Source organism: Myotis myotis, unplaced genomic scaffold (genome assembly GCF_014108235.1).
Source record: "Myotis myotis isolate mMyoMyo1 unplaced genomic scaffold, mMyoMyo1.p scaffold_m19_p_5, whole genome shotgun sequence".
NCBI classification, from domain to species: domain Eukaryota; kingdom Metazoa; phylum Chordata; class Mammalia; order Chiroptera; family Vespertilionidae; genus Myotis; species Myotis myotis.
In genome coordinates, this window is record NW_023416357.1 from 99,198,633 (window position 1) to 99,222,481 (window position 23,849).

At 47.4% G+C, this 23,849-nt stretch overlaps 1 protein-coding gene across 4 annotated transcripts in view; it reads right to left on the reverse strand.

Annotated features, from left to right (window-relative positions):
* RBFOX1 (RNA binding fox-1 homolog 1) overlaps window positions 1–16,668 on the reverse strand; it is a 2,058,026-nt gene extending 2,041,358 nt beyond the window's left edge. For 3 of the 4 annotated variants that reach the window (XM_036309606.1, XM_036309602.1, XM_036309604.1), the window contains exon 1: window positions 16,409–16,668. In XM_036309606.1, coding sequence (XP_036165499.1) covers window positions 16,409–16,618 — 210 coding nt within the window. In that variant the 5' untranslated portion in view covers window positions 16,619–16,668. The remainder of the gene's footprint in view (window positions 1–16,408) is intronic. The other variant, XM_036309603.1, reaches the window with a different exon arrangement.
* Between the last annotated feature and the right edge of the window lie 7,181 nt (window positions 16,669–23,849).

The window sequence follows — 23,849 nt, forward strand, 5'->3', positions numbered from 1 at the left end:
TTCCTTATCTCTAAAGAAGTCATTTCATCTACCCATAAATAAGTTTCTGTGAGAGTAACAGGAGATGATGAGAATAAAGATATTTGGCACATGCGGAAAATATGATGAGCTCACCATAAACATGAGCCATCATCACCATGACTCTGGACTTCAGAAGAAAGAGGGTTCCCTACAAATGCAATACTCTGGACTTCAGAAGAAAGAGGGTTCCCTACAAATGCAATGGGCCCCAAACCAAGCCAAACAGTAGAATCCCTCGGGATATCCAAGCCCTACCTCAGATCTTCTGAGTCAGAATCACTGAAGGCAAGGCCTAAGAATCTGCATTTTTAAGTCCATTAGAAATGATCAATAGAAAAAAATATATATACACAGACAACAGTGTGGTGATAGCCAGAGGGAAAGGAGGTGGGGACTAGGTGGAGGTGGGCAAAAGTGGGGGGACGAAATGGGGACAGAAAGATACTTTGTCTGGGGTGGTGGGTGCATGATGCAGTGTGCAGATGATGTTTTATTGAGTTGTACACTTGAAACCTATACGGTTTTGCAAATCAATATCACCCCAATAAATTTAATTTAAAAATGCTAAAAGGATTTCAACTTGGGTTCTTGGGTTCTTTTTTTTTTAACATTTAAATGGTATTTGATATAGTCACAGCTATGTAAAACCATTACTACAGTCTATTTTTAGAACATTTTACCACCTCAAACAAAAATCCCATACCCTCCTCCCACTCCCTCACCAGCCCTAGACAACCACTAATTTCTGTCTCCATAGATTTCCCTGTTATTGACTAAATCATATAATATGTGACTTTTTGTGCCTGGCTTCTTTCACTCAGCATCATGTTTTCAAGGTTCATGCATGTTGTAGCAGGTATCAGAAGTTCATGCCTTTATATATCCATTCTGTGGGTCAACTACACTTTGTTTATCTGTTCATGTGTTGATGGATATGTGGGTTATTTTGGCTTTTGCTGTTATGAATGATGCTACTATAAACATACAAATATACGTTTTTGTGTGGATCTATGTTTTTATTTCTGAGCTAGAAATTCATGCACTCGGGGGGGAGGGGAGGTCCATCAGCCCAGCCTGTGCCCTCTCGCAGTCCAGGAGCCCTTGGGGGATGTCCGACTGATGGCTTAGGCCTGTTCCCCAGCAGTTGGGCATCCTTAGCACTACCATGGAGGCGGGAGAGGCTCCCACCACCGCCGCTGTGCTCACCAGTTGTGAGCCTGGCTTCTGGCTGAGCGGCATTCCCCCTGTGGGAGTGCACTGACTACCAGGGGGCAGCTCCTGCATTGAGCATCTGCCCCCTGGTGGTCAGTGCATGTCATAGTGACTGTTTGCATATTAGCCTTTTATTATATAGGATAGATGTATCTCCAAGGACAATAGTATACAAATGGCCAATAAGTACATGAAAAGATGCTCAACATCATTACCCATTGGAGAAATGCAAATCAAAACCACAATGAGCCCTGGTCAGTGTGGCTCAGTTGGTTGGGTGTCATCCTGTGCACTAAACGGTTGCTGGTCCAATTCCTGGTCAGGGCACATGTCTGAGTTGTGGGCTCAATCCCTTGTAGGGAGTATGTAGGAGGCGGCCGATCATGTTCCACTCTCACATCAATGTTTCCCTTTCTCTCTCCCTCTCCCTTCCTCTCTCTCTAAAAATCAATTAAAAATCTTAAAAAAGAAAAAACACAATACAATGAGCTACCACTTCACATCCACTAGGGTAATTATAATAAAAAAGACAGACAATAACCAATGTTGGTGAGAATGTGGAGAAATTGAAACCCTCATACACTGCTACTGGGAATGTAAAATGGTACAGCCAGTTTGGAAAATAGTCTGGCAGTTCCTCAAACATTTCAATATAGAGTTACCATATGACACAGCAATTTCACTCCTCGGTATAGACCAACTTGGGCTCTTTTAATCAGTAGAAAATGAACTATCAGTACTTGGCAAGAAGAAAGAGAAAGGGGAGTTGCAAACACAGCCTTCACAACAGGCGCTCATTGCTATTTGCCTTTCCCAGTGAGAACATCTCACTTTGATGAACGATTCTCAGGTTGGAGACACAAGTCTTCATAAATCGTGGCCCCTCGATGACTTCATCAGCTGCCCACGCAAGAAACCATGCTCTGTTCCAACCCTGGAGGAGGACATTCTGGGTTGGACCTGGTGAGCGTGGACTTTATGAAAGATGGAGGGAATTTTCAAGGGTAATGCTGAATACACGGAATATTGTTTGCTTTAAACCACTGACTTTAGAACCTCCTTTTATTGGTTCTAAGTAAATTTCCAGTTCAATATATTCTAGAGATGATTTGCTGAGAAATAAATCTCTCTCAAAAAAATGCTATGAATATGGGCATAGTTCCACCCCAGAGTTAACACAAATTGCATTTGTATATATGAAACACAATACATTTTCATATGTAATGGGAAAAAAAGCGTCCTTTAGTCTTATGTAGGCTGCAGGAGGAGGTCTATCAAGGCACTTGCCCTGTGTTAGGGTAGAGTCACCTCTAATGGTTTCATTTCACAACCATCATTTTAACCTCCTATCCTGTCAAGTTCTAGGCACACAGTGGTTCCATGCATGTATGTTGACTCCAGAAACTGTGGATATCTCCAAGACACTGTGGCCAAATTCTCCAGTCTCACTGTGATTTCTCCATCTCAACTCAAACCCTCTATGTGTCCCTTGTTGCAGAACTCCTGTTTATATGGACATAGGAATTGTGCTGGAGGCCTGTGTTATACGCAAGGTTTTAGCAAATCCATTTAGAAAGTTCTGTGCTTTGGTATTTCACTTGTGTTCACTGCTCTTGCCCTAAGGATCAGGTCTAACTAGCAAATCTCATTATGTGTGTGCACACACATGTGTACACACCCCTCCCCTTGGCCAACACTCTGAAAGGCTCATCTTGGTGGCCCCTCATGTTCATATGACAGCAGTTCAAATTCAGGTGATCAGCCTTTGTGCCAATCATTTTGATCTGCAAATCATTCCTCTTAGGACTGATTGTTTAATGCTTTGTTGAATTATAACATACCTGTAGAAATGTATATGCTCAAGAGGCTGACTCAACATATTTCCTACAAACTAAACATACTCATATGACCAACAACCCAGTTCCAGAAACAGAGTGCTACAGCTGCTCTTAAAACCCCTACCCCACTTTCAGTTGCTACTCAACCTAGACTGCCATCAGCCTCAGCTCCTTACACCTGATTTTGGGGCTTTACGTTAAGTTGTAGCTCTCAACTGGGGACAATTCTGTCTTCCAGGGAACATTTAGCAAAGTCTGGAGATATTTTAAGTTGTGAGAACTTTGGGGGAAGTGTGTTACCGGCAGCTACTAGGTAGACTCTGGAGATGCTGCTAACCATCCTCCAGTGCCCAGGGCAACCCCACAACAAGGAAATACCCAACTTAAAATGTCAACAGCGTCTCAGCTGAGAAACCCTGATGCAAAGAGAATTACACACTACCTACGCTTTTGTGCTTGTGATCAATTTTAACCCTATGATCTGATCACTTACTAGGAAGCAAAAATGCCATTTGGAATCCCAAACAAAGAAAATCCAGTGCTACCCACACAAGCCAGTGTCTTTAGAGCTGAGATTTTGATTTCAATTCTTTCTGTCTCTTTTTCAAGTGATTTTTCCTAAAATGGCATCCCTTGGGCTCAAGGCCCTAAGATTCCTACAAAGCTGAAGTTAGCATGGGAATTCTGCACACGCCCACACAGGTACACACTGTCACTTACATGCAGTCATCCACCCACAGACACACACACACCCAGACACACACACACAAACCGTGGAAGACGGAGAGCAAACTTCATAACAGCAATTTTCTTTTAGTTGAACTGGGAAAAAATATGATCTAATTATGCCCTTAGTTGGGAATCTGTCGCATTAAATCCAACTGGGTGTGTTTGCATGATTGAGGTGTTTAATTTGGGGGGACCACGAAGCAGAAGTGTTGGCTGTACTTTAACGTAATTAGTACAGAATACCTCTGAAGGGCTGAGATGTCTCAGCAGCACAAAGCTCCTTCAAAAGCAAGAGAGCTTAAGAGTAAGACAGGGGCTTTTAACTGCCTCAGGAGCTAGGGTCTTAAAAAAAAAACAACAAGAGAGGGTTAAAGAGGATTCTATGGCTAGACCCAAGTCAGGTGGCTGTGGCTGCATGCACCATTTCAGCTGTGACATTTTCTCAACAACTCCTCAAAATCCATGGAATGTGGAGTAGGAAAGACTGAAATACTCCAAGTCTTGGCTAAGCTTCTATAAAGGGAAATAACTAGCCTTGTAAGTATACCACATTGTGATTCTTTAAGCTACTGGTTCCCAGATTTTTCTATTCCATAAGCCAATAAAATAAATAAACGAATAGATAGATAGATAGAACCCCTTTTTTGGGGGGGGGGTAAAGAAAGGACTTCTTTAAATGACCAATTTCATCCCCCACCATCACCAAAGAAACCTGTCAAGCTTGATCAGGTTTTCCCACAATAACTAACACCGCCTAAGTCTCCGTGACCTAAGCCAGCAGGACTTGTTTTCCTCACTCATGCTGCGTGGCATTGCATATCAAGGAGCAGAGGGGTGAAGGAGCTGTTTTCACATCGAACTTACTCTGGGGCTCAGACTAATCTAGGTTTGTCACCTGTCAGGGCAGCAGAGGGGAGAGTGCTGAAGGCCAGATACTACGAATTCACACCTCACTTCTGCCCCCAGTGGCCCAATGCCCCCATTGGCCACTGGCCAGGACCAGTCCCTCCCCCTACACTGAAATGGAGGAAATAATCCTCCCATTGCCAAGAAGGAGAGGAAAACTGGATATAAACAGTAGAAATTTCTACCCCATAGAAAAAAATCTGAAAATGCCCCCCAAAATAATAAAATAGAATAGACATAATCTATAATAATATACGTGTAATATGCTAATTAGACCGGACAGCTGAACAACCTTCCAGACATCCTTCCAGACGACCTTCTGGACAAAGCCGGGGCTGTGAGGGCCAAGCTGCCGCGGCTGGGAGGGCCAATCCCCTTGCACGAATTTCATGCATTGGGCCTCTAGTTTAGAATAAAGAACAACCTCCAAAAAGAACAACCAGCAAGTTTTCTTTCATCAATGTGCACATTCCCACAACATTTTCCCAGCGGTTTTTTCCATGTCATCCTTGACCCATGGACACTATACAGAACTGTCATGGTACAAGGAACATGGAAAAGGCCTCAAGAACAGAGCAGTCCTCCTTGGGGAAGATCTGGCAGGGCCAGGATGCTAACCTTTCCACCACCAATTAGCAGACTTCACAGGGAGCATCTACGCATCCCAGCCTTAAATAGCGGGCCTTCACAGCTTTGTCCTAATGCCCTCTCCTTGATCTTCATCATAGCTGTAAAGCCATCTGGCCTCAAGATCTCAAATTCCCACTGTAGTTAAATTCTCCTATCTTCTGCCTCCCATACCCACACCTCTTCCAAATCTGATCTTCACAAAGTCATGACCTCCTTCTTTTTTCAAAATTTATCTTTATTGTTGAAAGTATTACAGATGTCCCCTTTTTCCCCATTGACTCCCTCCGCCCTGCACCCACCCCACTCCCAGGCTTTCACTGCACTATTCTCTGTGTCCATGGGTTATGCATATATGCATAAAAGTTCTTTGGTTCCTTCTTGCTTGGCCTTCCTCATCTGCCTGGATTCTACAGCCATCACCAGTTCCTTCCGTTTCTTTTCCTTCAGTTAAATTCATGCAACATTAAATTTGGTACTTGTTTTAAAAACCCCATTTGGTCTGATCAGAATTGTCCATCTCTCTAGCTGTCCTATCTATAAACAGGCTTAGTCTGGGATGATGTTCACTTACTATTAAGTCGGTTTATTTCTGGGTGTGGTAGGATTTGAAGTGATTGTTCTTTGTCTCTTGTACTTTTCCATATTCCTTGAATTTCTTTTTAAACAATGTTTTGTTAAAAATAATCAAGGTATTATTTTATTAATCTAGTTTGCATTACACTTATTCATATATAATCTAATCTGCCTAGTTGATTACAAACTTCTTGAATTACCAGTCCATTTTATGACCCCGGTCCCAGGTATCCTGATCCAAAAGATGGGACCTTGGAATCTACATGTTTAGATAGTCTCGATAATAATTCTCTTACAGGTAGTCTACAGGCAGCATTCTGAGAGGCTCTGGTACAACTTCCCTCCAGGAAGTTGGCCCTACAGTTTATTTTCTTGTTGAGCACAGAAAGCAACTGAGTATAATCTGGTCTATACAAATCATGATACTGATTGTGTGCAAGAGGAACTCAGGATGATCTGAAAGGTTAAGGACCTAAAAGGAGGCTCTTCTCTCAGATGCCAAGTCCTCACCTCACACATGGTGGTAAATGATGATGATACCTATTCTTCCAGCTTCAGCATCCCAGAGTTTTTGTTCAGTAGAAGCACCTCCATCCCCAAACCCAATCCCAGTTTCTCACACATGCTTTCACTGTGGGCACTCTGCTGGTACCCACTCCACAGGAGAAATAGAAATGGCCTCCATGCAGTGCTTAATGCAAGAGAAAACGAGTTCAATTAGCTGAGGATGACACTGAAGTATCTCCCAGGAAAGTTTTCAGCAGCTCTGCCCATCCATAACCTTCCTCCATTTCAAGGCGAGACCTCTGCTCAGGCTGCACTGGCTTCCATTAGAGTAAATCACACTGATTCCTGGCAAATGCAGAGATCTGCTTTAAACAGATTCGTGTCTCACACACACACACACACACACACACACACACACACACACACACTTGGGTGCATACGTGTCTCCTAGAACCTGACCCCACTCAGCAAGCAGTGCCCTTCCTTCAAGTACCCATGTAAAGCTTGGTTCACTGATGCAAACATGAGAGGTGAGCCTGACATCAAGGAACTTACATTCCAGGGGAGGAAGCTGACTTGAACACAGCAATAATAGTACCAGATGGAGTAGAAGAGCCAAACTTGACGTTTAAGCAAAATAGCACCAAGGCCCTGGCCAATGGTTAGAGTGTCGAACCACACAGCAAAGTGTCTTGGGTTCGATTCCCGGTCAAATGTATGTACCTGGGTTGTGGGTTCACTCCCCACCTCCAGTTGGGGCCTGTGCAGGAGGCAACCAGTTGATGTGTCTCCTATCTCTCTCTCTCTCTCTCTCTCTCTCTCTCTCTCTCTCTCTCTCTCTCTCTCTCTCTCTCTCTCCCCCCCCCCCCCCCCGCCCCCAACTCTCTCTGAAAAGCAACAGAAAAAAATATCCTCAGGTGAGGATTAACAAAAAAGAAAGGTGGCACCGAGGACTAGTTGCCAAATAGGATCTCCAAGCCAGAGCCAGGTCAGCTACATGAGATTCACCTGGGAGCTTTGTAAACAGATTCAAGCAGAGCCCTAAGCATCAGAATTTCTGGGAGCAAGACCCAGGAATTGGCAGAGTTAAATAAACACACTCCCTCATAAGATCCTGATGTTCTTAAGCGTTAGGGGAATATGAAACTATGCAAAACATTAAAGAAGGCACTAAAACAAACCTGTAAATGCTGACTACAGGGCAGACACTGTGTCAGCACCTCAGGTGCTTGATCCCCAATACTAAGAATAATCTGCAAGGGACACATTTGTGGGAATGACCACGGGTTTTGTTAGCACTAGAGCCAGGCACCTGAGATGCCTGAACACTGCCCTGCTGGTCACGAGCCAGGTGGGAGTCCTACAAGCTATAGTATAATGTGTCCCATTTTCCAAGGTCACTGGAGCCCACAGATCTTAAACAACCTGCTAAATTCTCAAAGCTGGTAACTGTAAAAATCTGGGTTCAAACACAAATCTGTGACTCCAAAGGTATTTCCACTTGCTTCAAGCCCAGAGCTGTCCAAGTGGTAGAAATTTCTACATCCATCCAACATCAAAGGTCCCTTTGTGAATATTAGATGGGGGCTGTTTCATACAGAGTGACCTGTAGAGAAAACCCAAAGTGGTTCCCCCAGGTTAGACCCCACATAGTCAGGGAGTCCTGAGTCCTGGATCCTGGCCCTGCTTCTGCACCTTCCTTAGCTTTCCCTGTGTGTAAAACAACAATCTTTGAAAAATTCCCTCCCCAGGCAGAGACATAGAGGAAAGGCACACTCTGTTCACTTTTTTGGTGTAGACAATTTCAGGGTCACTGATGATTTCACAGGACAGAAAATATCACAGTCACAAAACACTTCGCATTTAAATAGAATGTTTTGATTTTCAAAGGGCCCTCGCTTGCCATCTAATCTTACCCTCCTACCAATCCTGGAAGAGCTACAGACTTGGCATTCCTAACCCCACTCCGCAGGCAGGAGACTGGGCACAGGCTTGCCAGGTGCCACATGGGGAGGGTGATGACTGGTGATGGCCACTGTCATTGCCATCCCCCTAGCCCAGTGGTCGACAAACTGCGGCTCACGAGCCACATGCGGCTCTTTGGCCCCTTGAGTATGGCTCTTCCACAAAATACCACGTGCGGGCGCGCACATACAGTGCGATTGAAACCTCGTGACCCATGCGCAGAAGTCGGTATTTTGTGGAAGAGCCACACTCGAGGGGCCAAAGAGCAGCATGTGGCTCGTAAGCCACAGTTTGTTGAGCCGCAGTTTGCCGACCACTGCCCTAGCCCAACTAGCCACTCCCAGATAGACCTCCAGCTGAGGGGGTGGGGGCAGGGTCATTCATCTCTGCCAGTGGAACCAGAACCCAACCCTGGTTCCTCGCCACCCCTGTCTGGGATCTCCAGATGAGATGCCAACTGCTACCCACCTTGCAAGTCTCAGTTGAGGGAGATAAGAGGAGTCGCAAAGGAAATTGAGACCCTCTCTGTAAGGAGTTCCGTAAACAACTAAACAGTCATTTTTTCTAACAACTCAGGTTCTTAGTGCTATTTCCCATACAGCGCTGTCATAAACTCAGAGGCCAAATCCAATGTCCTCCCTCATAGCCCCCCCCCCAGCCTGTTGGACACAAATGCATGCTCAAGCTTGTGATGCTAGGGGCAGGGCCCTGGATGATTAAGTTGTGATCAAATATCTAGAGCCATAGGGAACCTGCACAAAGGAAAGAGGCAGCTTCCTTCCAAAACTTTGGTTGGTTTCAAATGGGTTCTCTCAGATGGAACTTAAGCAGCTCTCCACCAGCGCCTGGGAAAAGAGGCGCTCACGACCAGAGTGAGAGCAAATGAATGGGGCACACTGGTGGATCAAATTCATATGCGCCTGAACAAGTTTATGGTAGAAATAACGAGCTTCATTTGTTTGGCACAACACAGGCCGGCTTAATCACCGTGAGGGAGGAGTGTCTAGAGCAGCAACACTGTGGCTGTAGGCCCATGTTTTCTGGAAGGGGGAGGTGGATGACAAGGGCTTCTGTGTCATCTGCAGGCCCCTCGCAGAGGGAGCTGGGGAAGCTTTGCAGCCATCTGTGTGCTGTTTGCATCTTGTCTGGCTGGGCAGATTTGCTCCAAACAAGGGCAGATGGGGCAGCTCTTGCCCCAGTGTTTGGAGAGAAACGGGAGAGAAGCAAGGGAGGCGGCTACAACTCCATGAGGACAACATAGAACACGGAATCCAAAGGAAATGCAGTCATTTTCCCTCCTAGGCACCACACACCTTCCAACTTAAGTTTCCAGATCACAAAGCCTTCCTTATCCAGACACACAGGATTCAAAGCCCAGAGCAAAGACCCAAGCCTTGCCAGGTTTCTCCAGGATGCAGGTCTGAGAGGAAAGGTGGGTCCGTGCACAGTCAAGGGTGGAGGGACTGGACTGGAGGGGCACAGAGGCCAGAGAGCCTACTCAAGGGGCAGCCCCTGCGATTCCAAAGACCATAGAGACCCAAAGTTGCACAGAGCCCCCGCCAGGCTGCTTTTATGACACCCAAGAACACAGTGAGAAAAGCCAGGGAGAAGGGAAACCAGCACGTTGATAACACCCAGCCACACCTGAGCATGCTAAGGGTGTCTGCTCTTCTCCGTGCTTTCTCCTTTGCATCGTCAAGGTCCTTGCTCTGTGTGCCAGCTCCCCTCTCTTCCTCTTTGCCGCTACCTTCCTCTTGGAACCTCCACTCCAGCAGCTTTTTCCAGGCTCTCCCCTCCCCAGAGCTGCACTCTCAGACCTGCCTGGGACCCCTGCTCCTCAGTTAGTGAGGCCCAGGGGGTCAAATACAGCCAAGACTCTGGAAAAGCAAATGAGGAGTCCTGTATGCTGTGAGTCACCTGACAACTTCCCACTGGGGTTGAAAAGAAGGCAACAGCCACACAAATATAGGGTTCTCTGGCCTCTTGGAGTTCTGTAGTCAGAAGTCCTGTCACCTCCACGTGCAGTTGCCTGCAAGGAGGCCATGCAAGAAACCTGGTGTTGCTCAGAGAACAAAAAAAAGGAAATTAAATGCGCCATCTGCTTATTAGTGAGAGCTTCTGAGGCAGATGCTTAAATATGCATGCCCAGACATTATAAAACTTCGGGGGAAATGTTAATTTCAATAATCCGAGTTCTTGTGCTTGCAAAAACCATCTTTGTTTTCTTTCTTCTTGGTGATTTGGTATCTCAGAGTCACAGGACCGTGAAGGGTGATCTCACTGGATTTTGGTAGCTGTGTCAAGTAGAACCCCAAATCCATCTTAGGGAGATGCTGGCGGCGGGGGCAAAAAGCCACCTTTTCTTCCCTCCTTTCTATCCCCCATCCAAAAATTGATGGTGCTAGCCTGGTGCCCTGCCACAGGGGTGAGAAAAGACCCTTCAAAGCCTCAATCCTGCCCTTGACACCAAAGAACCACAAGACTGAGAGTAGGATACCTGTCACCCTCCTCTCTGTGGAGTCCTACAAGTTAAGCACATGCTGCAACCCCAACCCAGAGCTGTGTGCATTTCAAGAGTGGCTGTACTCATGCCATGGTGGGTACAAGCCCCTTAACCTGAGACTCTAAGGGTAAATATTTTCAGCATTGTGGGCCATACATTCTCTGTCCCAACTACTCAGCTCTCCCGTTGTAGCAGGAAAGCAATCCCAGATAATACTACATGAATGGGTGTGGCTATGTGTCAATAAAATTTTATTTACAAACACAGGCAGGGGGGCAGCTCTGGACCTTGGACCAGAGTCTGTCTCCTCCACTAGAGCAGGGTCTCCAGGAGAACCGGGACTGATCCATCTTATAGACCAGCACCTAGCCCAACACCTGGCACATAGGAGATGCTCAAATACTTGGAGAAGGAATGAAAAAGGCAAACAGCCCTCAGTCGTGAGGTGAGGGTCTCCCAGTGGCACCATCTTGTGCTGAGACACAAAGACAGGCAGGGCTCTCCACCAAGGCTGGGTCCTTTTCCAAGGTAATGTGGAAGTGACAGCCACGCCTTGTGGGGAGGACAGAGGCTTTGAAGTCACACACACACAAGCTATAGTTTTGCAAGAGAGTCAAGACCATGAGCAGCCTGCGTTTCATTGCACACACCCTGGGTGGGTGCTAGAGTGCCAGATCTAAGGTGAATCTTTGTGCCCCCCACAATTGTCCTCCATTAAAATTCCAGCAACCGCTGATGAGCATGATCTATTAAACCCAGTGGGCTCTCTTCGACACAACTGACCTCGTCTTTCTCCCTCTCCTGTCTGTGGGGCCTCATAGCCTCTGCCTGCTGCTCCTATGACCCTTCTCATGGATTCTTCTCCTCTCATCATTCAGATTCCCTGGGCTTATACCAAATCCCCCCTCTTGCCACCCTACTCTCTCCACAGTCAATCTTGGGTGTTCCCAGGACCTCAACTACATCTACACTGATAAGTCCAGCCCCAGACCCATCTGTAATATTCTACATTGCCACGTGGGTCTCAGAGCAACCTCAGTCAGAGTCCCAAATTCAAATTCGTGGTTTTCCCTGCTGTTCTGGATATTAACTTGATCCTGACTTCTTCTCATTCCCAACACCCAAAAGATGCTTAAGTTCTGTGGAATGTATCTCAGAAACTTTCCTCAGTTCAGGCACACAGCTCCAACACAGCCACCACCGCCATTCTCCAAGCCACCAGCAACCCCAACAGAGACCCCTGCCCCAGTCCCCAGATTGTCTCCTTTCTGCTCCTTGAGCACCAAGTCATGTTCCAGAGGACACAGAGGGACAACAACCATCTTACTAAATTTTTTTAAATTAGGAGGGCATTAACCTACTGTCCAAATCTTACCAGGTAAAAAGTCCAAATCGAGCTCCAGTTGACCAGAAGTGGGGCTAAATATTTCTGAAATGATTAAAGCTAAGGGCAACATGGCTCAGACTCCAAAACTGCTGCAGGCACAGAGACGCCTACCTCCCCAAAGGTGTCTGAATCACACAGTGTGCAGCCTATGCCTGTCTGTTCTAGCTAAAAGGAACACTCTTCATGCCTTCTTCCTCCTGAAAGGACCCTCCACCAACCTGCACCCCACTTTTAAGGATGAGGAAACCCTCTATTGTATACCACCTGCGTACCGCAGTCCTCAGAAGCTAGCCTCACAAATTATAGGAGAGCCAAGGCAGACACACCACATTCCAATGGGCAGCCATGTCTGCATGTCAGTTTGAGAGATCACTGCCAGGGAAATAGCTATATCTCAGCAAAGACAGCTTCAGCCCTTTGGAGTCCAGCTGTGCTCAAATGGGAATCCTGAAATCCAGATGTTGGTCCAAACGCCTTGTCTCTTCAAGCCAGCTTCCGAATTCTCTGTTGTGAGAGTGAACCTCGAGAGCCACCTGTCTGCCTACCCATGCCCTAGAATCCTGGACCTGAGAAACAAGGGGGAATATGGGGGGAAACCGGTGATTCCATGAGGAAAGCAGAGGGGCTGCCAAAATCCAATGTGAGGTTTAGGTAGATGATATTCACCCTTGCACTTCACCAATAGATAGGGGATGAAGGTTGGAGTCTGGTTCACCCAAATCATTTTTCTAATGAAATTGACCACTTGTTTTGTGCTTTTTCAGTATATAAATACTATAAGCATTTTCCATTTACTATCTTGTTATTTTACTGAATGCCCTCATAACCTTGCACTGAGATTGTCTTTCATTACCTCTGTTTTACAGATGAGGAAACTGAGGCCCATTCAGGTAGTGTAAATTTCCCAAGGCTGCACAGTTTACAAGTGGTACAGCAGGGACCTAAACTCAATACCCACACTCTAAAACATTTTTGCAAATGTAGATCAGTGGCTCTCAGCCTAGGGACATTTTTGGTTGTCACAACTGGAGGCGGGGGAGGCAGTGCTACCAGCACCCAGTGGGCAGAGGCCAGTACACAGGACAGCCCCCACAAAATATCTCACCAAATGTCACAGTGCCAAAGTGGAGACACGCAGGTGCAGACCATCACCAGCAAGAAAGGAAAGACCTGCAGTCTGGATCCACCCCTCCAGGAGCCCCATGCTGACCCTGGAGTGGAGAGTTCATGTAGCAATTTCAGGGATTCTGATGAGCTGTTACCCTTAAAAGCTCAGCTCTGCCCAACACAACCCAGAAATCTATGCCAAGCTGCCTGATCTTGGGAAAAACTGAACAATGGCTGAGGATGATAACCGATTACCTAGGAGAGACTTTTCTCTGCTTCCAGGAAGAGCTGTGGGTAGAACTGTGGGTAGTGATCCCTGGGATCACTCTAAGGAACCAATAAAAGCTCTGGGAGGACTAGTTTTTTTGATACTAGCTCAACAGCACTGGTGCTAGAGAGGCTTAAGGGAATCTGTGAAACTTGCGATGCCTGGTGGAAGATTAGCCCTCACTAAAAACACGCCCTCCTTCCACTGCACCTCCTACAGGACTCAGCACTGAAAGGGCTCCTTGGGCTCCAGGTGACCAACTAAAAGCATCCCCAGCAATCATCAGAGGAGGCGACCCCCTCCTTAAAGAGGCAAGCCTGGGAGCCACTCTGAGGGCAACTGGTCACATGTGAACCTCTGCCACCCAAAGTGCGGGACCTAATGATAGAAAAGGCTATTTTATCCTTAAAAACATCTGGATACAATATGGACAGTGAGGTGATGCCCGAGCAGCTTCCTCAGAGAAAAGCCCAAAATGATCTGCATCTAAAAATAAGCTGCTATTAAAGAACAAGGATTTTTTGACATTTTAGCCAAGTAATGGTCTACCAGTACACAGACAAAATCTCGTGAAAAAGCAGGCTGTTCTTGATCCATTTGGATGCGGTCTATGAGTGAAGAAATGGGCTCTGCTTAGAGAAATTGCTGCTGCTCCTAGCACCATCCTGAAACTGCTTCCTGGTTGCTTAAAGGAAATATTCCTACAAAATCTAAAAAGAGGGAGAAATCTCTCTGAGGGGCACTGTGGGCAGCCCACGCTGTGGCCAACCTTTAAACTTGAAAACCAAGACGCCATGTCTTTGAGCTGCCAATGCCCCCAGGAGATCCAGGTGCCCCCAGACTCAGGAAACAAAGAACAGTTTCTGTCCAGTTATGACATGATCCTTCAAAATTGTGGCACCCCCATTTCCCTTTGTGAACCAAAAAGTTCAATGGGGTTTCTGCCTTTTAAAAATTTCAGCGTCTACACATAATTCCTTTAACCTCCAGGAAGCATTATTCAGCTTTCTGGAGATTCTGGCCCAAGACCCTTGTCTCTTGTCATTCATCCCAAAACCAAACATGGCAGCAAGCAAGCCAAAGGGAGTGAGTTTCAGTACTAAATCACATTTATTGAGTACATGCTATGTGCCAGGCGCAATGCTAAGTGTCTTCTATGGATAATCTTTGCTTAATCTCAGGATTAATAACCCCATGAAAAGAGGCCTGTTGACATATCCATTTTGCCAATAAGGACACTAAGGCTCAGAAACATTAAATAACGTGTGCCAGGTCACCCAGCTAAGAAGGGCCCGAGTTGAGATTCAAGCCCACATTCCTAAGCATGCCCTGCACTGGGTCACTTCACTCCATTCAGGGGTCCTCAGCAAAGTTCCACACAGAAGAGCGAGGTGACAGGAGGAGGGAGGGGCTGACAACAGTGAAAGTTTCACAGCACTGCACCGCCCCCGAAACCGCGTGGGCCTCTCCTCTCACCACGCTGCGACACTACTCCCTTCTCATCCTTTCCACGGTGTATCCCAGAAGCCTTCCAAAGCATTCCTTCTCCTGGGATCTCAGAGAGAAATTCCCCTGGTTTTGGTGCTCAGGTGGCCCAGGATCTGAACACACTGACAGCCACAGGGAGGCACGCCGATCGGCTGGGCTGTGCTGCAGCCCAGCCATTGGAGCCATCAGAGGAAGCTGCTTCTGCTGCCTGCGTGGATTTGGAGAAAGAAGGAGAACTCTCCCTCATGGGGCTCAGCAGTCACTAATCAAATTTTTAAGATGAGCTTAGCCAAGCAAATGGTCAAGAATAAAAACATTTGGAAGAAACAAAAAGGTCAACCCCATTATTCATGAAAACTCTCAAGGTGGCAGCCCTTGCCGTGGGGACAGCTGTTCACCAGCCCTCATCTGTCCTCCCGACACTGTGTTCCCCGACGTAAGGTCACCAGGTCACAGCTGGAAAATTCAGGAGAGAAAGCAGAAAGTGGGGACTGGTGGTCAAGCTGGCCTCAGAGACTCATCCACACGCACCTAATGACTCACATACCCACGAACATACACAACAAATCACCTCACACATACCCTTAGCCGGCAGGACCAGGGGCAGGCAGCACCCCAGGATGTGCACAGAACTTCGCTTCTGTCCCTCTCTGAAGGGATGGGGAGAAGAGAGTGACTTAGGGTGTGGAAGCCACCTGCCTTTTCCCTGAACTCTCACTGCCCAAGCAGAATGGGAGCAATGACAGGAAGATGCGGGCAGGAGAGGGGCTTGGTGGCTGCTGCCAGCGCACACGCTGACAGGGCCAACAGGGCCAGGTTGGGCAGACTATGCCCAGGTACTTCCTACCCAAGCCCCTTGCTAGAGAGGCACACACAACCAGCAAAGTCCCAGAGAGACGCCTAAAACAGCGCTGTCCAGGATAGGGGTGCTGGGTGAGGGCTGCTCAGAACAACCCCACCTCCTTCCCCTCCTGGGGCCCCAGGACGCAGAGATCTCCCCCCCCCCCCCCCGCCTTCAATAAACCGTGGAGCCCAGAGGTCTCCCAGCCACCAAGGACGTCAAGGAGAACCAGCAAGTCCATGCTACATAAACAAGAAGGAATTTCCATCAATATCAGAACATCTAGTTTCTCGGGAGGTCCCTGCAAGCTGTCACACCGCGCCCGCCACGCAGGAGTTGCTGCCCAATTTCCAACTTGGACCTGACGGCGGAGAGATGGGGAACGTCCCAGCCACCCCCCAGCCGCATCCCTCCTGTGCCCCTGCTCACTTACACCTCTGCCTTCGACACCTGTCTGGGTGCCCGTCTCTTCCCTGCCCAGGCGTGGAGCGTCTTCTCCCTCCTCCTGAGCTGCGCTTCCTCCTTCCAGCCCCAGCCTCAACCTCTTCTCCTCCGGAGGGGCATCCTCCTCCTCCCGCCTCTGCCGGCCGTCCCTGCCTCTGAGCTTGCCCTTGTCTTCAGGGCTGCCGGAAGGGCTGGCCATGGCTCCCGGGGACTCTGCCTGCACTTGAGGAAAAAGAAAGACCCAGCAGCCTCCCGAACCCAGCGGCCTGTCGATGGGAGATGGGGCTTCTGAGCGCGGCCTCGGTGGGTTCGCACCGCGCGGCTCAGAGCTGGACTCCTCGGTGGACCACTCCTGTCTCTCTGCCGCCCCCTGCTGGCTACTAGCGCGCACCGCGGCACGCGTGGAAGAGGCCTGTGCGGGTCTCACCTGCCCAGATGGACCGCTGGCTCTCCACTGCCCGGGGCCAGGCCCACTCTGGCAAAGTCCTGCCCCCAGGTTGCACCCAGGGGTCTCCCTGCCCAAGGAAGGGAGGAGAGAAGGGACAGATAGACGTCCGCTTCTCCAGCGCCCTGCAAGGATGGACACCCTGGTCTCTGGTGCTAGTCTGCACGGTGAATGATTTGGATGTGGCCGGAAAAGGGAATCTGCTCAGAATGCATTGAGAATCTGACCTGAAGGATAAAATGCTTAATGCACAGGCATCATCTTTCAAAGTTGTGCTTACCTATCAAGGATGTTTATCAAGCGTCTATGGGCCGGGCATGGCCATTGCAAGAGGGGGTGATAAGGACGATCATGGCAGGCATTTTCTCTGCCCCTGTGGAGCTCAATGCCTGGTGGGAAGGTGATGATTGGTTGCCATTGTCAACAGGACAAAGGACTGCAAAGAAGTGCCAGGAACTGGGAACCTAAAAGAGAAGGGCCCCCACCTCCCCAACTGCCTCTGCCTTGTTCGTGGTTTTAACTTGAAAAGCTATCACAGTGGGTGGCACATAGTAGGTACTCAAGAAACATTTGTTGGGTGACTAAATGGATCCACTCTCATCAAGGGTTCTTTGCATCCTACAGCTTCCCCTTCTTGCTCCAGCCCCTTCCTCTCTCCTCCATCTCTTCCTTTCCCACAACAAGTAATTCTAATAACTACAGATAGGCTTTGAGACTCTCTTCTATTCCTTTCCACATATTAATTCCTCTAAATGCCACAATAACCCTGTTATTACCCCACTATACAGAGGAAGAGACTGAGGCATAAAAAGGTAAATGACAGGCCCATGACACACTAAAGTGGGAACTGCTGCCATTGAATTGGGAAACCTAAATGCAATGAGAGTCATTGGAACCCAGGGTGACAGGGACCAAGTGGAGACACTCAACCACCGAAGGGGGAGCACCGCTCAGCCACAAGCCGGGCTGACGGCTGGCAAGTGCAGTGGCGGTGGCGATTGCAGTGGCAGTGCTAAGGATATCTGACTGTGGCTTATTGGGGAGCAGGCCTAAACCATCAGTCGGACATCCCCCGAGGGCTCCCAGACTGCTAAAGGGTGCAGGCCAAGCTGAGGGACCAACCCACCCCCGCCCCCCACTCAAGTGCACGAATGTCATGCATCTGGCCTCTAGTAAGTAATAAAACAGTAAACTAAAGTGATGGAAACTGAAAGAGGATATGGGTTGTTAAAGGAAGATACACCTGCTGCATTGGCAGGGTCTTTGGACTTCCATTCTACCCACACACTCATGGAGAAGGTACACTTGACCCCCAAAGAGGGCCTTGGGTCCCCCAAAAAAGCAGAATCTAATGCAAGGGTTCAAATGCAACTAGTTGATTTTGGAGATGATTTTAGGAAACTCTGGAGACAGGGATCATGGGAGGGAGAAGGTTATAAAGTATTTGCTGTCAACCCTGTGGACACCCAAAGCTAATCCAACTGAGAGAAATTGTGGACTGTGCACCTCAGCTCAGGGCACAGAAGCTGGGGTATTCACCCACCAAGTATCAGCATCTAGACTGACAGCTGCTCCCTGGAGGACATTAATTCCCAAGTACTTCTGGCAAAGTGGGAGTTGGTAGCCACAGAGAGCCTCAGGCAAAGGCAAGTCAGCATGCATGGAAGTGGCGAGGGCAAGGGATGTGGGCAAGGGTCCCAACAACACCTGCTGCAGCTTAACCCTGCATGTCCAGGCTGGCTTCAGCAGGAAGAAGTGAGCAGGCGGAATCAGGAGAACTTTGGGTGGTGATGGAGAAGCTGCTTTGGCAGGTCATCCTTCCATAGTGGGGCTTAGAAGGCAGGTTAGCTCAGCCACGGCTCTTGGGGCAGAGCTCGACTGGGGTTCTGGCTTCACTCTTAGCCACATAACTTCAAAGAGGGAAACTGAACTTTGAGAGCTTCAGTTTCCTCTTTGGAAAATGGGCATCACAGTACCTCATGGGATTATTGTGAGAACTAAGCAAGATTGTGCATAGAAAGCTCTTAGCTTGGTATAGCAGAAGGGCTCAAAAAGAAAGTGTGCTTATTTTTAAATATCATTTAACTCATGTGTTTTCTTATAGTGAAGGCAAGTCTGGTCCTGAAGTTAGAGGGTCCTGAGGGTTCCAGGTGTGATGTGGGGAGAAGGAGAGAGACTGAACACGGATGAGACTAACAGCCAAGGGCAGGAAGTCAGAGGCAAGGGCTGTGGGGTGGGGGTGACAGCTGCATCCTGCGCTGGAGCCAGATCTGCCACAAGAAGCTCTGGGTCTGACATCTTAAGCTGGTTGTGAATTAGAGCATGAGGAGCATAAAGTCCACAGCTTCTCTGCTGAAATCCCTCTTGCGAACTTCTAGCCGCTTAGGAGATGTAGGGAGGAATCCAGCCATCAGGACTACCCTCTCCCCAATAATGCCACCTTAGACTATTAGCTGAGGGCCAGGACCCCATTAAAATGAGATGAGCACTCTCTCCATCCTAGCTATCTTGGCACTGACCCCATAAGGGAATACCCCTGGCCCAAGGCATTGCTGCTTCCTCTCCAAAGGAAAATCACAACCCGGGGTACTGACCCTTCCAAGCCCATAACTTCTTTGGGCAACTGCCCCTACCATGTAGCATCTGGTGCCACCTACACCCACCTACAGCATGTTCACTGGCTGCCAGCCATGAACCTCAATGTCAGCCATGACCCTCAATGTCAGCCATGACTCCCATTTTTTAAAAAAAAATCAAGATTTGTGCTGCTCTGCACTGTTGCTGAGAATTCCATAAATCCCATCAGTGGTCACTGAGGACAGGGTGGCTGTCTCCTCCCAAACTATCCATCCAGGTGCCATGCATCTTTGCTTATGGTCTCCCTGCTTCTACTTCATGTGGAATGCATGTGTATCTATGTCCTGAACCTGTAAACTGCATGGGAACCCACAATCCTACCAGAGCCATCAACAAGCTTTCCATCAACCTTACTATAAGAACATAATCCTGCAGTTGGTTTTTTTTCTGATTTTAAATTTTCTTGTTATATTATCAAGATGCAAGGGACACTCCAACAAGTCACCAGATTCCAGGCTCAAAAATGTCACTTTTTGCCCATCTTGTCTTTAATTCTGGAATGTGACTAGAACCTTGTGTTTTTCTTCTTCTCCTCCCAAGTATCATTCCAATCCAGCTCTTCATCCACTCCAACAACTCAGGCACAGTGTTTCTGAGGGGCTCTTCCACAACCCCCCCTCCATATTTTCCCCTCCATGGCTCTGAATGAAATTGGTGAGCAGCCATCTGCCAGGACAAGAACAAAAACATCAGACATCAGCATTTACCTAAACTATTCCTGCCAGCCCTTCCTAGAGGCATCTTGGGTGCATGGATATTTGTCTTGATTATCCAAATCTTCCCTCCTCTTGTTCTTACTAAATGGGTATGTTCTGTGTCCCACTGTTTTCTGCTACACGATGCTGATTGCTGTTAGAGCCTTTTAATACGCATACCACGCTTACAACAAAGACGAATCCCTGCCTTCACCCTGGCAAAACTGCACCATAAATTGCAGAGTTTATAGAAGACAGCATTAAAGGCAGCGCCCACACAGCCTGTGTGCACAAGAGATAGCGCTGGGAGAGGAGGAGGACAGTGCCCCATCCCCAACACCATCATCATGAGCCATGAGATGGCCCCAAACAGGGCCTTGGGGCAGAAATGGGATGAGTACAGTGCGTCCTGAAGCTGGAAGAGGTCCTGAGCTCAGGAGCTTCTAGACTCACAGCCAAGCCATCTGGGGCCCTGAGACTCTCAACGTCTCACTATCACCAGAGCTTGACGTCTAAGGGCTTGTTTTTGTGAGTCACTTTTCTTCCCAGTAAAATCTATGTAATTCATTGTGTGAAGGGGAGATTAATATTATTTTTTGTGGGCAATAAGATAAAAACCCATAATAGCTCATGAACTATTGAGGCACTGAAATTATATGTGTATATTTCCTTTTTTCTCAGAAGATATGATTCTGCATTTAAATTCACAAAGAGTTCCACAACCTCCAAAAAGGAGGAAATGCCAAACTGTGCATGTACTCTAATATTTAGTATACCTTGGTTTTGAACATGACTGAGGAAAGAGGAAAGGGGAGATGTCTTTGGATGCCTCCACTCTGTGAGGCACTTTATAAACACTACCTCATTTCTTTCTTACCCTAACTCCGTGAAGTAATTATTATCAGCAGCCCCATTTTTCAGATAAAGAGACTGAGGACAGAGTACCAGTTACTTCTACATGCCATCCAGTTGATAAGAACCATGGTAAAAATATTAGCAAAGTAATAGTAGCCGATGTTTTTGAGAGCGAGCTTATTGTGTGCCACGCACTGTTCTAAATACTATGTGTGTTAGTTAATTAAATCTTCACTGTAACTCACTGAGGTGGATATTATTATTATTACCATTAATACCTCATTTTACAAATGAGGAAGCTGACGCTCTGAAAAGTTAAACAACTGATCCAAGGTCACCCAACTGAATTGGGACTTGCAACTCAATTGTCTGCCTTGAGCCCAGACTCTTAACCCCTCAGTGACACCACCTCCCAGAACTTACTGGCAATCACTATAATATCAGACTGACTTGACTGTTCAGGACCAGCAAAGACCAGGATGTGCTCTGTAATAATTCCAGGGCTAACATTAGCAAGAGCCTCATCCTTAGTTCTCTGTTGCGTTCAAACACAACTCACCATCCAGGAGCATCCATAGCCATACTAGTAACAAAACAAGATATGAAGAAAGCTCACACAAGATCACAGTAAGTTATGAAAATCAGTATTAAACCCAGGTACATCTGTCTCCTGAGCCTGAGCTGATACAGCCAACATGGAAAGCCATGGGCTTCGTGGAGAGCAGGGAGTTCCCGAAAGGTACATAAGAGGCACAGAGGGCAGATGGCAAGTGCTAGTTACCTCCAGAATATTGTACCAGAGACAACCAAAAAGCAACCACCTTGATTTGGGGAGGCCCTAGATTATCCAAATAGAGTAGGAAATTCCCCACCCCTTGGGCCAAGCAAGGAGTTAAAGATTCCTAAGACAGAACAGAAAGATTTCAGCTTTCCTCCCACAGAGTTGCCAGCCTCAGCAAGTCCCAATGGACAAGGGCACCTGTGTTTGTATCCCAGCTCTGCTACTACACTGCTTTAGGAACATGAGTAAAATCATTTTCCAAGCAATGGCTCTAATGCTGAGTAAAATTCATATAGTAATAATAACCCCTGTTTTTACACACCCGGGCACATGCACGTGCACACACACACACACACACACACACACACACACACACACTCCTGGGGAGGTGAATGGAAATGCTTGGCAAAAATATGTGTTGTCTCTCTATTGTGAGCCTGCGGCATTTGACCCCTGATCTAAGAAGAAGTCATTCCACTGTTATCTATATATACAAACATCTTTTCTCTCTCTTAACTCTAACTCTCCTCTCCTCTCCTCTCCTCTCCTCTCCTCTCTCCTCTCCTCTCCCCTCTCCCCTCTCCCCTCTCCCCTCTCCCCTCTCCCCTCTCTTCTCTTCTCTTGTCTTCTCTTCTCTTCTCTTTTCTTCTTCTTCTTCTTCTTCTTCTTCTTCTTCTTCTTCTTCTTCTTCTTCTTCTTCTCTCTCTCTCTCTCTCTCTCTCTCTCTCTCTCTCTCTCTCTCTCTTTCTCTCCTATTTCCTCTATTACTCCTAGATTTTCTCCTATTTTGTCAATACATAATCCCTGATGACCCTAGCCATGTAGCCCCTTTCTCACTGGCTGGGTCATTTCTTTACAATACCTTGCTGCTAGACTTGCACTTCAGCACCATGGCCAGAGCAAATCTTCTGTTTTCCTTCAGGACAGTAGATGACTGGATTTCTGACTCGCCCTCTTTCCCCATCCATCCCCCTCACACCCTCTAGCACCTCTTCTTTCTCCCCCTCCTTCTCTCCCTCTCTTGTCCCTCCTCCTTCTCTTCCCCTCTACCTAACGCTATTTGGTCACACCTGTGGTGATGTCAAAGTTGTGCCCAAGGAGGGAAGTTCCTATGGCAGATCCAGGGACACAACCAGCTGGCTGAGGAAACACAGCTTGCACGGGTACCAGGCACCAGCACACCTGGAGACACCTTGTCTCAGTTCTGATGTCTTGAATTATTTGGGCACTGAATCCTTGTAGAAGGGACAAGGGATAAATACTTGGGTCTACACTGCACTTACTGGTTCCAGCATGCACTAACTCCAGACATGACATTTTCCATCCCAGTACAGAGCAAGAACAAATCTTGAGGAATTAATAGGCTAAGAAGTAAGGACTCAGGTTCTTTCTTACCACTCACTCACACTTGCTACCATCTCTTACTTACAACTAAGAAAGGTGAGTCCATGTTATGTATGGCTCGGTATGTACATAGATGCGGTGGAGGGGGCAGGGAGGGTTAGGGAAAGAGGGAGATGTCCCTCAACAACCCTCACAATAAGATGAGAGGCAGGCCAGATCAGCCTAAGAGCAGAAAAAACCCACCTGGGAAGAGGCTCATTACCTTGTGCAAATAATTCTAAAAGACCTAACATGTTTGAACAGTTGATACAGCCAGGCACTGCTCATTGCTTATATGCATCATGTCATCCAATTATGACAACAACTCTATAAGGTAGGCACTATTGCCATTATACAGATGAGAACACTGAAGCTCAGAAAGGTTGAGTAACTTGATCAGAGTCACACAGCTAGTAAGCAACAGACCCAAGCATAAACATTTAAAAGACAAGAACAACATGCTTGAAAGGTCAGAAACTAGTCCTATGCATAGGAGTTCAATGAATTATGGTTTATCAAGCTTAGAAATTATTTTTCCCAAATATTTCAATCTTAAAACAAAAAATATTTATAAAGACCTGAAGGAGGTAGGCTCATGACTGGCTTTAGAGGGACCAGGGATCAACTGGCACTT